At 40.6% G+C, this 19,126-nt stretch overlaps 1 protein-coding gene across 19 annotated transcripts in view; it reads left to right on the plus strand.

Annotated features, from left to right (window-relative positions):
- Positions 1-19,126, plus strand: part of NRXN1 (neurexin 1) — an 828,007-nt gene that overhangs the window by 706,895 nt on the left and 101,986 nt on the right. For 10 of the 19 annotated variants that reach the window (XM_087717540.1, XM_087717541.1, XM_087717544.1 and 7 more), the window contains 2 exons: positions 614-703; positions 2,210-2,529. In XM_087717540.1, the coding sequence (XP_087573666.1) occupies positions 614-703; positions 2,210-2,529 (410 nt within the window). The remainder of the gene's footprint in view (positions 1-613; positions 704-2,209; positions 2,530-19,126) is intronic. The other 9 variants (XM_087717547.1, XM_087717561.1, XM_087717549.1 and 6 more) reach the window with 1 other exon arrangement.

Below are 19,126 nucleotides of genomic sequence, written 5' to 3' on the forward strand. Positions count from 1 at the left end.
CAGAATTACAAAATAGAGGATTTTTTTTTAAAAAAAATGTATTTTTCCTGACTTGGATATGAATTATATCAGATTGATATCTAGATCTCAGACATAAAGCTGTTCTTGAAGATGGTTAAGCACTCTGTTGTTATTCTTCTTTAAATGACTAACCTGGACTAAGAGATTGAAAAAGAGGTATTTTGCAAAATTAAACCTGTTTCACCTGAACATGTTTTAACTAGTTAATAAGAAATATCAAAACAAAAACAAGGCAAAAGACAAAAGTCAAAACTCTAAGGTCAATGAGCATTCTTTCTGAAAAGTTAGTATTTGATGTTTAAATTTGTTTTTTGTGGGGTCTGTCTATAACATAAGTTTTAATAACCAGCTCAAATGCAGATTTCTAATTTTCAATTAACTTAGGAATAATTTTGTTTGCTAAAATAAAATAAATGAATGACAAGTCTGAACCTTGAAATGTTCTAGATAGAGCTTTTTAAAAAATTCCAAATTTTTTCAAAAAAAATAATAATAATCATGTGGCAACTGTATAGCTCAAGCTTTAAGTATTAACTTTTAACCTTTGACCTTACAGATTTTAACCAATGAAATGTCTCTTTAAACTTTAAAGGAAACAATGATAACGAGCGCCTGGCGATTGCTAGACAGCGAATTCCATATCGGCTTGGTCGAGTAGTTGATGAATGGCTACTCGACAAAGGTAAAAACATTGATTAAAACTTCAAATAAAAAATAATTTGAACATAACCAAGTAGTGCTTCATTGTAACACCAATAAACATAAAACAATAAATTTTTCAGTAAAACTAAATTAAAAACAAATTTTAAACAGTTAAATGTAGAGTAAATATTTGCATACAGTATATATAATAATTTCTATACATTTTAGTGATACCACCTGTTTAATAATCATACCCTGATAACTTAAGGTTAAAGGGACTGTTAAATATAATCCACTAACTCAATCTATGAAGATATTCATAGCAAATATTAATCAAAACTGATAAATTATTCATAGATTACGCTACATATTCCTTCAGCTAAATTATCAACTAAATATCTATATATGTATGTAGTTATGAGATCTTCGTTCCTGAAACAAAACAAAAAATGAATTTTTAAACTGTAGGTTATATCTTAAATAGTGGGCTGTATCATTGCCAAACAAGATGAAGTCCCTTTAACATTTGCTACCTTGTAAGGAGATTTTGGAGCAAACACTAATTAAAAGAGTTTAAAGTTGTGTGCATGCTGTTATTATGAGCAGAATCCAATCTGCAAAAAAGAATATTATGTTTATGAATATTCCTATTGATAATGGGTTTGCACTGGTGAGGATTTCTTTTTAAAAAAAATAGCAATGTGACATGACTCTTCATTGATATGTGTATCATTCCTTGAAATTGTTTTTACATTAAAACATTTTTGTTGCTTTTTTTCTTTAGTTGATGGCCTTGCTGAAAGATAATCAGACATTTCTCTTTCTCTCTTTTTCTTTATCATTTTTGTTTGTTTCTGAAATGCTCAGCATAGAATATGTATCCCATGCCTTCTCAGTGTCTACATGTGTATGTATGCCTTTCGTAAAGGAGTAACTCAACGTTCATATATTAAGTCTTTTTATTAGAAATATAAGGAGTTATTCTTACTAACATGTTTTAAAACAGGTAGCCTTATAATAGCATAACATAAGCAGATTTATATCTTATGTTTCTATTTAATTCTTTAAGGCTAACTTTATTCAGCATCATGGTCGTTTCCATATTGCATAGGTTTACACAGAAATGATTATATGAAAGGAATATCATATACATATATTGTGCAATCCTTGAATATTGCACATTTTATATGATAGCCCCAACTATCTGTCCTCACCGTACATTTAAGATAAAGAAAACCATTTAGGAAAAATGTGTGAGAGGAAATAGTGGGAAATAAAGTCAATGAAATGGCAATATTAACAAAATTCTCAGTTTGCTTTTTTATCATCCTCACACACACCCAAAACAGAGCTAAGCAGTTACGCATATAAAACAGTTCTGCATTCCATAACACCTCATTAAAACTCATATGAAATATGAACAAATTTCCTTTCTTATACTTTATTATTCTCATCTTCCACTCCATAACCTGTTTAAATCATCCTCTTTAAGAGTGTGGTGTTCACAATCAACATTTTTTGCATGTATGTAATATTATTTTCACAGGGCGTCAGCTCACAATCTTCAATAGCCAAGCAACGATAAAAATTGGAGGCAAGGAACGAGGCCATCCATTTCAGGGTCAGCTTTCTGGACTCTACTACAATGGTTTGAAAGTCCTGAACATGGCTGCTGAGAATGATGCCAACATAGTGATAGAAGGGAATGTCAGACTCGTTGGTGAAGTGCCTTCCTCTATGACAACTGAGTCAACTGCCACTGCAATGCAATCAGAGATGTCCACCTCAGTCATGGAAACCACTACCACTCTGGCTACCAGCACAGCTAGAAGAGGAAAGCAGCCTACAAAAGAATCAATTGTTCAGGTTAGCCAACCGTGATTTCATTTTTAAATGTGTGGTTTTCTTTCTAGATTTTGAGCCTATACTTGTTAGTAGATGAAAAAAATCTTCATGAATCTTTAAGGTTATAGTCATCAGACTATGGATGCAACATTGACTTAAATGTTGTAGAAGGAAAGGCGTGTTGATGTATGGTATGCATGTTTCTGATGAAGTAAGTTATAGCTCATGGAAATGTATGCTTTTTAATATTTATTAGTCCAAAAGGTGTTTTTTAATAATTATTAGTATAGAAAGGTATTACTATATTCCTTCTGATTTTGGAATACACAGGCTGTAGCAAGTGCCTTCTCTGGGAGACCATCATATGATTACAGTGTGCCTGTGCCAATTCTCATAAAACCAGTTACCTTTTCCTTATATTAGCTTGAAAAAAAGCAGACAACATCAGGAATAAGGAATTTGTATCTTAAAACAGGAACTATGCTAAAATTAAACATTTGGATTATTATACAGTAAGCATTACTTTAAAAAAGCAGAATTTTGACTTTTTCCATTTGAGCAAATTAATTATTTTGAATGTCTTAGTAATAAGGAATTATATTTCTACTTGCTCCTTGTTAAACTCAATTTATGCCTTATGCAGGACAACTGTATAAGATATTTCGCTAGTATGTCAGTTTAACGACCTGTCCAATCCTTAGTTGTCTCCCAGACTTTCCATTATTTATATTCTGAGTCTTTCCCAGCCTAGAAACTTAAAGTTTCTTGTATACTATATGTCCAAACATTCATAAAAATGAAATGTGGTTGTTATACAGATTGTAACAAAACGTAATGAAATTTCCAATCATGACGCAAGTGAGGCTCTAGCTGCAATGTATTTGTATTACTTTACCAAACATATCTTGAATTTGGCTTAGTGGCCTTTGGATTTAGTTTGAAATTAGCTCAATTTTGTACCATTCCAGATTTTCAGTTCTTGTTATTGTGAGCTTAACCTACCATCTTAAGGTGATGCTTTATAGAAATGGGACTGACCTGTGTGAGCTATTCATAAAATCATACTTGACTCTTAGCATATGTTGAGGTAATGTTGAGTTATCCAGGAAGCATCACTTTTAAGAGTATATAAAGTGAGGAGTGTTTGCAGTTAATCACATTCACTGTGAATCAGGCTGAATACAGCTTTCACAAATAGGGCATGCTCTAAAATGACTTATTCACCAGAATGTGTGCAAGTGAGGACTTGTAACATTATGTTGTGGTTTAGAATAATTCTACTTGGTCACTTCCAGCATACTATGTTCCACTTTTTCTCCCACAAATACTGAACATTATATGGTCAATATGCACACGTAACTCTTGTTGGACCATTTTTGTGAGAGAAATGATTTATTGCTTTACAGTATGCTTTCTCTTCCTTGTAAAAAGTATTAGTTGTTTTATGTGAATGTCAGTGCTTCCTTCTCACTCTACCTTGCTATCATACCAGTTTTGAAATAATCCAAATAGATAAACAGTTAGAATAAATTATTTCTAGTTACAGAAAATTCTAGCACCTTACTGCCTTCTATAGAGCATTTGCATTTATATAATATGGTTTGACTTACTTCTTACATTGTTGTCATGAATTTGTCACTGGGACTCACCATCTGTATATATAACAATTACATCATTGTTGCACCATCACGTATATCTATATTAATGTTATGCAATATAAATTGTAGTACTTGAAGTGGAACTGGCAGCTATCAGTATAAGAAGGTGAGTAGGAAAATATTTTAATTATCCAATTCTGAAAGTAATTTAAATCTGAAGGTTCAAATTTTGTTCTTTCATGAAGTCTAAGGCAGGTGGCTTTTGGGTGAGCTAACTTTCATTTCATTCTGTATCTTGCTTGTATCTTTTTACCAACAACAACTAGATCAGTTAGATTTATACATAGTGTTTCCTTTTAAGAGTATGATTTCCAGGCTACCTAAGACAGGCAACAAAATTAAACAAAAACAAATGTTGTAGTGTGAAGCAATGGTGGGATTTTACTACCAGTTCTATGGGCATGGCTTGGTGGGTGTGGCATGGCATGGTAGATGTGGCTTGGTGGGTGTGGCTTGGTGGGTGTGGCAGGAGAAGGATACTGTAAAATCCCCATTCCCACCCGATCAGCTGGACTCGGGAGGCACAGAATAATGGGGGTGGGACCAGTCAGAGGTGGTATTTACCGGTTCTCTGCACCACTCAAAATTTCTGCTACCAGTTCTCCAGAACTGGTCAGAACCTGCTGAATACCACTTCTGAGGTGAAGTATTCCAGTTCTAAACAATCAGGCAGAGCCAAGGCCTTTGTAGAAGAGGTCATTCTCTTTTTTCATCTTTTTTATTTTCCAGAAGATACCTTGCCTTATCCAGTCACTGATTTTGCAGTTATAACTGTCCTATCTTATTGCTATTCCAGTATAACTGTTACTATAATTTTATTTAATGGTAAATCAGTCATCTTTGGTTGTGCAAAGCCTTTAGGTAGTTGATGAAGTTTTAGTTACAAAGGGATTTGCACTCAGAAAATGATTTTGCTGCTAGTGTATTTATTAGATGAAAACAAATGTTACTCCAAAGATGCTAATGCTAAATAAATATTTGTCTTCAGTGTCAGCAGGTTTGGGGTTCCTGATTCTCCTTATCTAAAATATTTCCTATATATATATATATATATATATATATATATATATATATATATATATATATATATATATATATATATATATATATATATATATATATATATATATATATATATATATATATATATATATATATATATATATATATATATATATATATATTGTTCCTATGCTGAAATAATTACAACTTAAAAAAGAGGCATAGTTGGCAAGTAGTATTAGGTAGTAGTCCATGCACCTAGCGTGCAAATTATATATCTATAAACCAAAATAGCAATAATACATTCTGGATTAGTGCGCTTGAGATTGTGATTTTATTTTATTTCAAAATGACCAGCTTAATTCTATGTAATAGCTGTTTTGCACCTGTCTTTCGCAGTACTCTTTTCAAATTTGGATATTGTCCCCTTTGTAAACAAATTACTAGTCTACATAGACAGATTACCTATCTAGAATCTCTAATCTGTGCTCTCCAAGCAGAAATTAGGTGTCCAATTCGGCCATTCCACACTATGGAGATGCCATGCTATCAGCCCGCTCTACCACAAAGATCCTGCAGGAGAAGAGCAATCTGGACAACAGTGGCATCTGGCAGGGTGAGAGCTGTGAACCATAAACACAAAACTTTTGTTGTGACCCAGCATAACAGATATAGCATCCTTGCTGACCTAAAACTTTTGCTGTGACCCAGCATAACAGATATAGCACCCTTGCTGACCTAACACTAAAGAGACAGGTCAAGGTAGTTGTGATAATGATGACTCAAATAAGCAGATCCAAAATGAAGAACTTTCTTTGGAAAGGCAAAATGGGGACCAAGGTATCACACATCAGTCGCACAAGATGATCAAGGTATGTAAAAAGAGAAGTTACCTTCTGGTTAGTGATTCAATTATAAGGGATGTAAATTTAGGAAAGGATATAGAGATTTTAAAAGAGGTCAGGTGTCTGCCAGGTACTACTGCCAGCAGAGACAAGAGGCGTATTCTTAAGATAGTCAAGAATGCAAGTAAGGACTGTGACGTTGATGCTATTATACATCTTGGCACAAATGATCTGTCCCAAAAAGATGTACTTTCTGTGAAGAATGATTTCCAGAGCTTGGGGTGTTGGGCCCAGCAGGAGCCGTTGGAGCTGCAAACAGACTCCGATAGCGAGGGGCCCTATGAGTCGGCTCTTGACGATGTGGAGGACCCTGGACAGGGTTCAGACTCTGAGCAGGGACCAGAGAGGCTGGTTGGTCACCAGGAGGCGCCTGAGGCATGGAGCAGCAGTGAAAGCCAAAGGGAGTGTGCCCATGACGTCAGGCGCTGGAGCAGTGGTGAAGACGTCAGGCCTTTGAACAGTGATCATGTTCAGAGGGAGTTGGTCCTGGACGCCAGACAAAGGTGGGCAGATAAACGCCAAGAGCAACTACGCAGATACAAAAGATAATTGGACCCAGGTGGTTGTAATTAGGCTCCTCCCAAGAGAGTATATAAGGAGAGACTTTGGGAGGAGGCTGTTTGCAGGATTCAACTAATATACCAACGCTAGAAAAGCTCTCGTGTGTATTTCTTATCTTGGAAGTATGGATTGCTGTCAAAGTATTGTCGGTGTGTTAATTTACTGTGAATAAATTGTCTAGCAGTAATCTTGTCTGCGTATGGAGGGGGAGTCAGAACATTGGGATATGAACTTAGTAGTGTAGGTTGTAGGCTTATCTTTTCAGAGGTTTTACCAGTATATAAGGAATAAAAAGAGAAGGGCCAGCATGTAGCAGAGTTTAATGTGTGGCTAAAGGAGTGATGTAAAAGGGAAGACTTTGGTTTTATTAGTCATGATGCCTGCAGCTGGTCCAATGAAAAACTGTACAAAAGAGATGGTTTGCACCCATCCAAGAAAGGGACTGAATTACTTGGCATTAAATTCACAGATTTTCTGGATAAACATTTAAACTGAACAGTGGGGACAGAGAATTAATTGATACAGAACATTTCTGTCCCCAGCAATCTAAAACTCATAGGGTTATCAGTGCATTTCAGTATTTTTCAGTATTTTATTAGGATTTATAGGCCGCCCTTTTCCCTGAGGGGACTCAGGGCGGCTTACAATCATTAGGGAGGGGGTGCAATTCAAAATAAACAATATGTGAGCAAAATAAAATAGTAAAAACACAACTTGCATTCAACATTCAACACTCGGGTGGGGCAAATTAGAGGCTTATCCCCAGGCCTGTTGGGATAGCCAGGTCTTGAGGGCTGTGCGGAAGGCCTGGACGGTGGTGAGGGTGCGTATCTCAACGGGGAGATCATTCCACAGGGTCGGAGCTGCAACAGAAAAGGCTCTCCTCCGTGTAGTCGCCAGTCGACATTGACTGGCGGATGGAATTCGGAGGAGGCCCAGTCTGTGCGATCTTATCGGTCGGAGGGAGGTAATCGGCAGAAGGCGGTCTCTCAAGTACTCAGATCCACTACCATGAAGGGCTTTAAAGATGGTCAACAGCACCCTGAAGCGCACCCGGAGATCAACAGGTAGCCAGTGCAGCTCACGGAGGATGGGTGTTATGTGGGCGAACCGAGGTACGCCCACTATCACTCGCGCGGCCGCATTCTGAACTAACTGCAGTCGCCGGATGCACTTCAGGGGCAGCCCCATGTAGAGCACATTGCAGTATTCCAGCCTAGAGATCACAAGGGCTCGAGTGACTGTTGTGAGAGCCTCCCGATTCAGGTAGGGTCGTAACTGGCGGACAAGGCAAACCTGGGCAAATGCCCCCCTGGTCACAGCCGACAGATGATGGTCGAGAGTCAGCTGTGGATCCAGGAGGACTCCTAAGTTACGAACCCTATCTGAGGGGTATAAAATTTGACCCCCCAGCCTGATAGATGGAACATTAGCCAAATTGTTGGGAGGGAAACACAACAGCCACTCGGTCTTGTCCGGGTTGAGTACCAGTTTGTTAGCACTCATCCAGTTCTTAACGGCCTCAAGACCCCGGTTCATCACGTCCACCGCTTCGTTGAGTTGGCACGGGGCGGACAGATACAATTGCGTATCGTCCGCATATTGATGGTATTTTATCCCGTGCCTCAGAATGATCTCGCCCAGCGGTTTCATGTATATGTTAAATAGTAGGGGGGATAAGACCGAACCCTGCGGCACCCCATATTTTAGGGGCCTCAGGGACGATCTCTGCCCCCCGACCAACACCGACTGCGACCTGTCCGAGAGGTAGGAGGAGAACCACTGCAAAACAGTGCCTCCCACCCCCACCTCCCGCAGTCGTCGCAGAAGGATACCATGGTCGATGGTATCGAAAGCCGCCGAGAGGTCAAGGAGAACCAGGATGGACGCATGGCCTCCATCTCTGGCCCTCCAGAGATCATCGGTCAATGCGACCAAAGCGGTTTCTGTGCTGTAACCGGGTCTGAAGCCGGACTGGAAGGGGTCAAGGTAGCTAGCTTCCTCCAAGGCCCGTTGAAGCTGGAAGGCCACCACCTTCTCAACAACCTTCCCAACAAAGGGAAGGTTGGAGACAGGACGGTAGTTATTTAAAATGGCTGGATCCAAGGATGGTTTCTTCAGGAGGGGTCTCACCACCGCCGTTTTAAGTGCGGCGGGGAAGTGCCCCTCCCGAAGGGAGGCGGTTACGACCGCCTGGATCCAGCCACGTGTCACCTCACTGCTGTTGGCAACCAGCCAGGAGGGACATGGGTCCAGAATACAGGTGGAGGCACTCACAGCTCGAATGGCCTTGTCCACATCCCCAGAGGCAACATCCTGAAACTCAACCCAGAGATGGTTTGCCAAGTGATCCTCTTGTGTCCCGGCTGGATCTGCAGCGGTGGAGTCCAAGTCCGACCGAAACCGGGCAACTTTGTCCGCTAAGAATTGGGCATAATCCTCAGCTCTACCCTGCAAGGGTTCCCCCGTATCCCTCCTATTTAGGAGGGAACGGGTTATCCTAAACAGGGCGGCTGGACGGGACTCAGCGGACGCAACCAAGGTGGCAATATGAGATCTTTTTGCTGCCCTAAGTGCCCTGATGTACTCCTTGGTGCAAGTTGTTAGGAGTGCTCGGTTCGACTCGGACTTATCGGACCTCCACAAGTGCTCTAGGCGTCTCCTCCGGCGCTTCTTCTCCCGGAGCTCTTCGGTGAACCAAGGAGGTCTCCGGGATCCGCTGACCCGGAGGGGCCGTAGTGGCGCAATCCGGTCAAGAGACTCCGATGCCGCCGAGTACCAAGCAGCAGCCAGAGTCTCCGCCGAACTGTGGCCGAGGGTATCAGGAATAACCCCAAGCTCCGTCTGGAACCTCAACGGGTCCATCAGTCGCCTGGGGCGGAACCACCTGGTCGGTTCCTCCTCCCTACGGTGGGGGTTTGGCCTCCGGAAGTCAAGCCTCAGTAGGCAGTGGTCTGACCACGACAGGGGTATGGTCTCATTACCCCTCAGACCAAGATCACACATCCACTGCTCCGAGAGAAATACGAGGTCGAGCATGTGACCCGCTGAGTGGGTTGGGCCCCGAATTACCTGGGTCAAGCCCATGGCTGTCATGGAAGCCATGAACTCCTGCGCCCCATCAGAGTGTTCACCGAGCGATGGCAAATTGAAGTCCCCCAGAACCATAAGCCTGGGGAACTCAATTGCCAGCTCGGCTACTGACTCGAGGAGCGAGGGGAGGGCTGCTGCAACGCAGTTGGGAGGCAGGTACGTTAGCAGCAGATCCACTTGACCCTTGAGGTCCAACTTCACCAGCAGAGTCTCACACCCGACAAGCTCCGGAGCAGGGACCCTACGAGGTACTAGAGACTCCCGGATAACAATAGCCACACCGCCACCCCTTCCCTGGGCTCTCGGCTGATGAAGCACCTGAAATCCTTCTGGGCACATCTCTACAAGGGGGACTCCTCCTTCTGTGCCCAGCCAGGTTTCAGTAATACATGCCAGGTCTGCCCTCTCGTCAGAAATTAAGTCCCGGACGAGGGGAGCCTTGTGAACAACAGACCTGGCATTTAGCAACAGCAGCCTGAGACCAGGGTCCTGATTACTCGCGCCATCTGGCCTTGGAGTGGGACTCATAGGGCCAGAAGGAGGGATCTCTGTAATATAGCGAACCCTCCTTCCCCGGTAATGGCCAGCCCTAAAGTCCCCGCCGTATCTGCCTCTCCCTGTAGTGACCATAATGCTCCGACACACTCCCGTAGCAGTAATCCCCCCAGCCACCTCAGTGGCCCCCGCATTCCCCAGCAGGCCCTCCGAGTCATACATATTCATTCACTCACCCAAACAATCCCCACGTAATAGTTAAAAACAAAACAAAAATACAGCAATAATTACAATAAAAGTGGGAACATTCACTCAAACAGGCATAACACAAACATATCCCATACTAAGACAGAAAGAAGAAGAGAGAAGAAAAAAGGAAGAATTTGTTAAATGAATAAAAAATAATGTGCAGCTCTTAAATTAGGATTGGATTGTAGATGGGTTCGCATAAAGTCCAGTCAGGTGGGTTCGCAGAAATATAAAGAGGGAGAAAGATTTTGTCTTCTCTCTTCTTGCGTGATAGATGGTAAAGATGGTATAGATGGTATTGGGATAGAAGCTCCAAAGGGGCTAAGATGGAGTCTCTTAACAACAACGGGCGGCAATGATCGTACCAGCCAGGACTAGATCGTGAGTCCAATGTCCAATGTCCAGTAGCCGTGAGTAAGGAACCATATGGTAAAGTCCCGTATAAGTAAGAGCGAACTGAGGGCCAGGGAGAAAAGGAGAGGCCGTGCTGTAAAAAAGGCCTAGGGGGTAGATTAAGGGGTTGTGGTAATGGCCGCAAGGCCAGCTGCCAGGTCTTATACCGCCCCATATCAAACCAACTACCCCTCTATAAAATCAGCAACAGAGTCTAAAGAGATTCCAAGGAAAACAGGGCCAAAGATGTCGAAAAACGCCAAAAACATCCAGTAATATAATCCACCAGATTATAGTCTCTTTAGGCGCCCCCCCCCCTCCACCAGGGAGGGGGGGGCGCCTAAAGAGACTACAGCAGCCGGGAGAAAACCAGCTGCCTTGCCTCCTCCAGCATCGTTCGAATCACCCACCTCCTTTGAATAACAATAGTCCTCCGGAGACAACTAAGCACCAGGGTCCTCCCAATCAGCAAAGGAAATAGGGCTAAAGCTAGGACCATAAAAGATCGTAAAACACTGGTCCAAAGCTGCTTGTAGGTGACTAAAACGCCTAAGGCTTTAACGCCGAAGCAAAGCCTTTAGCGCAGCACCGCCATTCCGCCAGCCTAAACGAGCGCTGCAAAGCACACTCCGGGCTGCCGCGTGGGACAGAGGATGTTTGGGAGCGTCGACCCTCCGAAAGATTGTTTGTTCAGCTCCCCAGGATCTCGCTCCGTTGCAGGGACCCTGTTTTGTAAGGCTCCGATCCAGAACGCCGGTTTATTTCGGCGTTTTTTTGCTCCACCGGACGGAACAAAGGAAACCAGCGGCCATCCTGCCTCGCACATGCGCACAAATATGCGCATGTAACATAGATGTTTGTGCAGGTAAGATTATCACTCCTGCTGTCAAGCAAAACTAAGCATTTAATAGTGAATGCCATACCATGTGCATGAATCATACAAGTGGCAAGAAAATAGGGGCAGTCAGGCATAACACAGGTTATGTAGACAATAAACACAGGGTCAATCAAAATGGACTCAAATGTCTATACACCAATGCACAGAGTACAAGGAATAAACAGGGTGAATTAGAAATTCAAGTATATGAGGGCAATTACGATATTATTGCCATTACAGAAACTTGGTGGGATGAAACCCACAAATGGAACATACAGCTAGAAGGATTTAAATTATTTAAAAGAAATAGACCAAATAAAAGAAGAGGTGGAGTTGCACTATATATAAGAAATAACCACATCTCTACAGAAATAGCAGTAGACTTATATACCGCTTCATAGGCCTTTCAGGCCTCTCTAAGCGGTTTTACAGAGAGTCAGCATATTGCCCCCAACAATCTGGGTCCTCATTTTACCCACCTCGGAAGGATGGAAGGCTGAGTCAACCCTGAGCCGGTGAGATTTGAACCGCTGACCTGCTGATCTAGCAGTAGCCTGCAGTGCTGCATTTAACCACTGCGCCACCTTGGCTCTAGAGCACAACAATGATGAGAACTATCTTGAAGGCATTTGGATCAATATTAAAGGTTGGTGGGGATGACATTGCCATAGGTCTATACTACAGGCCACCCAACCAAGCAGAGAAAGTAGATGAACTTTTTGCTAGTCAGCTAACTAAGGTATGTAGGAAGCACACCACAATAGTAATGGGGAATTTTAACTACCCTGACATCAACTGGGAAACAAACTCTGCACCAAGTGGAAGATCCAACAGGTTCCTAACAAACCTAGCAGACAACTTTGTTTCTCAAAAATTAGAGAAGAGAACAAGGGGATCAGTCACATTAGACTTAATTTTCACTAACAGAGAGGAAATGATAGAAGGTATTGAAGCCATAGGAACCCTGGGGGCAAGAGACCATGCAATATTGGAATTCAACATTATACAAAGACAAGTAGTAGAACAAAGTCAAACTGGATTTTAAAAGACCTAATTTCAATAAACTTAGAGAGAGCTTGGGAAGAATTCCATGGCTGAGAATCCTCAAAGGGAAAACAACTCAAAAAGCTTGGGAAATTTTGAAAAATGAGATTACAAAATCTCAGTCTAGCACAATACCAATGAAGAAGAAAAATAACATCTCCCTAAAGAAACCAGTATGGCTGCATAAAGAACTCTCTGACAAATTGAAAGACAAAAAGGATAAATATAAAAAATGGAAAGAGGGGGACATAACTAAGGTAGAATATCAGCAAATAGCCTGAGCTTGTAAAGATGAAGTAAGGAAAGCTAAGGCTCACAATGAAGAAAGGCTTGCCACAAAAGTAAAAAATAACAAAAAAAGATTCTTCCAACATGTTAAAAACAAGAAAAAGACTAAGGAAATAATTGGTCCATTGCTGGGAGAAAGTGGCAAGAAGGTGACAAGCAACAGGGAGAAAGCAGAGCTATTTAACTCATTTTTTGCATCTGTCTTTACACAAAGGGATAAAACAGTCCAACCTATCAAAAACAGCATTACAAAAATCAGATTAGGAACACAAATTAAAATAGGGAAGAAAATGGTAAGTGAGCACCTGACAAGTTCATTTCTGCAGGACCAGATGGATTACACCCCAGGATTCTGAAGCAACTGACAGATGAGATTTCAGAACCACTGGACTATATCTTTCAGAGATCCTGGAGCACCGGGGAACTGCCAGAGGACTGGAAAAGAGCTGATGTGGTCATCTTCAAACAAGGAAAGAAAAATAGATCCCGGAAACTATAGACCTAGCAGCCTGACCTCCATACCAGGAAAGATTCTGGAAAAGATAATCAAGCAATGAATTAGCGAACACCTAGAAGTAAACAAAGTAATAGCCAAAAGCCAACATGGGTTTGTCAAAAACAGATCATGCCAGACTAATATTATTGCATTATTTGACAAAGTGACAAAATTAGTGGACCAGAGGAATGCCGTCAATATAGTTTACTTGGACTTCAGTAAGGCTTTGATAAGGTAGACCATAACCTACTACTACATAAAGTAGAAGACTGTGGGTTGGACAGCATCACCACCAGATGGATTCTTAACTGGCTGATCAACTGCACTCAACATGAACAAGTGCACTCAACATTAATGGAACTGCATCTATATGGAGAGAAGTATGCAGTGGAGTACCCCAAGGCTCTGTTTTAGGCCCAGTACTCTTCAACATCTTCATCAATGATTTTGATGAGGGAATGAATGGGAAACTCAACAAATTTGCAGATGACACCAAGCTGGCAGGAATAGCCAACACTGCAGGCTTAAGATACAGAAGGATCTTGACAAACTTAAACATTGGGCACTATCTAATAAAATGAAATTTAATGGTGAAAATAGTAAGGTTCTACATTTAGGCAAGAAAAACAAAATGCACAGGTACAGTAGAGGTGGTACCTTGCTCAATAGTAGTAACTGTGAGAGGGATCTTGGAGTCCTAGTGGACAACCATTTAACTATGAGCCAGCAGTGTGCAGCAGCTGCCAAAAAAGCCAACACAGTTCTAGGCTACATAAACAGAGGCATAGAATCAAGATCATGTGAAGTGTTAATACCACTTTATAATGCCTTGGTAAAGCCACACTTGGAATACTGCATTCAGTTTTGGTTGCCACAATGTAGAAAAGATGTGGATGATTAGGGGACTGGAGGCTAAAACATATGAAGAATGGTTGCAGGAACTGGGTAGGACTAATTTAATGAAAAGAAGGACTAGGGGTGACATGATAGCAGTGTTCCAATATCTCAGAAAATGGAGTCAAACTATTCTCTGAAGCACCTGAGGGTAGAACAAGAAGCAATGGGTGGAATCTAATCAAGGAGAAAAGCAACTTAGAACTGAAGAGAAATTTCCTCAAAGTTAGAACAATTAATCAGTGGAGCAGCTTGCCTCCAGAGGTTGTGAATGCTCCAATACTGGAAGTCTTTAAGAAGATGTTGGATAGCCATTTGTCTGGAATGGTATAGGGTTTCATGCCTAGGCAGGGGGTTGGACTAGAAGACCTCCAAGGTCCCTTCCAACTCTGCTATTGTATTGTATTAAGTATCCTTTTTAGGCTATCAACAGAACTTGAAACATTATTTTTGTTTGCTTGGGGTTTTTTGTTTGTTTGTTTGATAATGGCATTGGAAAGTTTTAATCACATTAGTGGGATTAAGAAGGAAAGTAAGTAAAGGTTTAGAGAAAGTGAATGGATATTGACAGCAATAGACCAGATGGGGCCTTGGTCTGTAGGATGTGATGAGACTAAACCATGACTACTGGTATCAGTAATCTAAAGAAATCTTGCTTTAGTTTTTTCTAACTACCTGAGGAATAATTCACATGGAAACTCTGTGATTATGCTCAACTCTGTGGAAGAGAACTGATGATGATAAAGAGTCATTCTTACAGAGATGTGATCAACTAAGCAAGATATTCTGACAGTTAGTATGATTTGGAGAAGAACGAGAAGAGGGAGGATGAAAAATGGAAGGCTGCAAGAATTAGACTCTGGGAGACAAGTGGGGTATGGAGACTATAGCAAATAGCTTTGGTAGAGAGTGGAAAGATCCATTATCAAGGCAGCAAAAAGATAAAGAGCCTATAGAATAAATAGATTCCTGAAAATATCAAAGACAGACCCCCCAATTCATATAATATATGAAAGGAAGAAAGGAAGCCAATCAAGACCTACACAATTCTGTTATTATAGGCATTATTATTAAGATTTAATTTTAGATCTATGCATTTCTGTTTCTTGATTTGGTCTATCATAGGGTAGAGAGCAAACTATGGTTATTTTGAGTATGTATAAAGATATAAGTGATTTAACTTAGTCTTGCTTTGGATCCACAGTTGAATGGGATTGTTACCCCTGCAGGCACTAGGGCAAGTTGAGGGCTTTGAAAAAAGATGGGAGTATAGAAAAAGGAAGAATCATAGGGATTGGCAGAGAAAGAATAGTAAAAGGTGTGAGGTAATTCTCAGGGAAGAATGTTGGAAACCAATGCTCATTTACATTTCCTTGTCCTCAAACTGGAAGCCTTTGAACTCTGGCTGATTTTGCTCAATGCCAAGTCTGCCTTTAATACATTTCCTCACATCCATGATTTTACTTATGAGTGAGAGAGCAAATCTGGCCTATATTACTGAAGGAGAAAGAAGAAGGTGTTCCCCTTTATAAGCTGGTATAGAAGAGGAAGGTAACAGTTGCCATCTGGGAATCTCTGATAGCATTTAGAGGCACTGTTCCACAGATAACTAGATGTGAAGCATTGTCTGTGTGGTTGGCTTCTGGGACAGGTTAGTTTTGTACCCGCTGATGAGGTCCAGCAACCTGGCAGTATCCCTGACTGGGGGGCTGGACCTCATCACAGGACTGGCTGTGAAGTTTCTCAGGCAAATAGTGCTGAGTGACATCAGTTTGTCTTGTGATCAGACTGGCCCAGGAGTTAATAGCCACAATGGTTGTGTTTCAGACCATCAAAGGCTTAATTCATGTAGGAGGCCATACATTTGATCTGGGTTTTGTTTTATGGCAGATGCAATGTTATGTGAGGATGAAGGATATAACACATATACACAACTTTGTTGTGGTCAGATCATATTCAGCTTTAAGTGAGGTTCACTAATGCCACCAACTTTCAACAGAGAGAATAGACCAACTTGATCAGTCCATCCCAGTTATCTCATGGAACAATGTAGTTTCCATAGGGCTGAGTTTTTTAATAACTTGTTGGCATCAAGAGGAAATTATATCCTTGCATAAGTTTACATCTGAGCAGCCGCTCCCTATTGATCTTGGAGAGTTTCTTGAAGATGAAATAGCAAAGAAACCTAAAACAATGCTGGTGAAAAGTAAATTATATATGAGATTTGAAGTGGTTAAGAACTCATTTTTGAGTTCATATTGTGGTCATGAGCAGCAAAGCGTAATATTTCTCTGTTCTTGATATATCTATAAAATACCCCCTCAGCATCTTTTAAAGTGATCCATACTTTAGTAGGGAAGGATGGGCTGGGATATATGTACAAAGCTACTCATATCTGGGTGACTTCTGGCATCATCATGATAAGGTGAGTGAAACCATATTTTGTGAGAATATTTGGGAAAAGTTTGAGCATTTAGTCCTGAAGTAGAAGGGTTCTTTATTACCAACATCTTGGGTATCAGGAAGCTGAATATTTGATGAAAACCTTCTTGGAAGTGACAGAATGCTGCTTCAGAATAAGAGCAGATCCTTGAGAGACGGTGTATTGCTTCCTGCCTTGAAGGAGGCAGTGTGCCCTCTTCAAGAAGTCATTGCTTGACCTAGATAAAGGGAATAATTATTGAACTGTGTCCAACCTTCCTTTGTGAATAATAATTGTTCAGGTGAGCATTTAGGTGAGATTGCAGGTTTTGAGGCACCTAGAAGCAGATTATCTGGATCCTTTTCAGTCTGGCTTCAACTTTAGGTCTGATACCAAGAACATACTGATTGGACTTGTGGATGGCATCTGGCATGACTAGGATAGAAAGTACAAGCCTCCTGGTATTACTTTTTGTAGGCTTCTTTAACATCTATCATAGTAGATGTATGAATTGACTTTGAGGATTGAGAGTGTCAGTGCAATAATTCTCTACTTCCCTAATGAGGTGGATCATGTGACAGTGGGGATGCTGCAACAGTCATAAGTGTGAGAACCTGTTATCCCCAAAGAGAGTGGAAGATGTTCAGCATCTGGCAGGATGCAGTTAATTCCCTGTGTTAAACTCCTTTAAATGTTATCTTCATGACTAGTTCTGCTCTTTTGTTGTTTTGGACTATTTTTCTTCACGTGCCCTTCCTGCCTTCTCAGAAAGTGAATGATATTGACTTTAAAACTTTATTCAGCCCTAAAAGGAAGACTCTTACCTTTTCTTTCAACATTCAATTAATTGATGCAATAGAGAAACGAGGCAATTGAATATTAACTGCTAATGAAAGATACTTAATGATGGTACAAGCAAATGTAAGTTTAAGGAGAAAATGAGCTGATAAAAAATAAATGATCTAATCAATTAGAGATTATTTGGTCCATTTGCAGAGTTATTGAATTCAATTAAAGATTACAATTCTCATTTTAAAAACATCATTTCAATCCCTTATGGTTACTTATTTAAAAACACATTTCAAAATGGAGTTAGACTTGTACTAAACATAGATTTTCTCCAGCAACGGTTCTCAGATGTGATGAATACAGTTAATCTGGTATGTATTAGAAGTGATCAAATACCTCTCATTTATCAGTCATATAAAGTCACACCACTTTTATTGACCTGGGCAAATGGCCAAAATGGAATTTCAAGACAATTGTTCCCTATGGCTGGTTTCTTTCTTTCATAGACAGACTTGTGGAGACTTGCTATATCTGTATGTTAACCTGATCACTTTTGGGATTTACCACCTGCCCAGGCACAACCTCTGTGATACAGGATAGTCTGCTGTTTGGCCTGCACGTGGTACCAAATTCAATTTGGAACATTCTTTTGTGAGGCTGGAAACATATACAGCTTTAAACTGTGTGTGCCAGTAGCATTCATTACAGATAAGACAGATTTCTGTGGGCAAACCGCCTGAGTGCAGAATAATTTCCCAAACTTCTTGTGTTCCAATCCAAGATTGTATCCAGCTCCAAATTCTTTCCAATATCCTAATCTTGGATTATATCCCAGTCCCAATTGCCTTTCACATTTCTATCCTGCCTATCCTCCTCTTTTCAGCTCTTGTTGAGAAGTTTTCACGCAGAGATGTAATTTTCTGAAACAAATGACAATGGATTGAAAAAATTACTTAGAAACAACTCTGCTTACTTGAAATCATAATTCCTCCTCCAGACCTGGACAGTGTAACTTAACCAAATTCAATACTTCTCCATTCTAACCTAGATTAATTATGTATTTGATCCTTTTCTTGCAGGATACTTGACTTTTTGTAACCTTAGTAAAAAATCTAGCCCCCGTTACAATTTTCATAGACAGGGGAAGGTTGTCTGCTTTCATTTTGTTTGCTAAGATGTCTGCTGTCAATTTGTTCATCATATAATTGCCATATTTGAAAAAAAGTGGCCTCTTAGTAACTCACCCTAATTCCAGCAAGAAAATTGGAAGGATTTGAAGTTATCTGGAAGATAAATTTGATGTCTGAAAATATTTTCCTCATTTCTTCAGTGAAATTCATTGTTTAATCATGTTATATTTTAGGCTAAACGGTATGTCGTTTGCCGATTTAGCTTTAGAAAACATATACCTTTGATTTTTTGCTTAAAACCTTGGATTCTTTCTTGTATAAT

This window comes from Thamnophis sirtalis, unplaced genomic scaffold (genome assembly GCF_051295495.1).
Source record: "Thamnophis sirtalis isolate CommonGarterSnake01/CBP01778 unplaced genomic scaffold, rThaSir2_p1.2 scaffold_6, whole genome shotgun sequence".
In the NCBI taxonomy this organism is placed as follows: domain Eukaryota; kingdom Metazoa; phylum Chordata; class Lepidosauria; order Squamata; family Natricidae; genus Thamnophis; species Thamnophis sirtalis.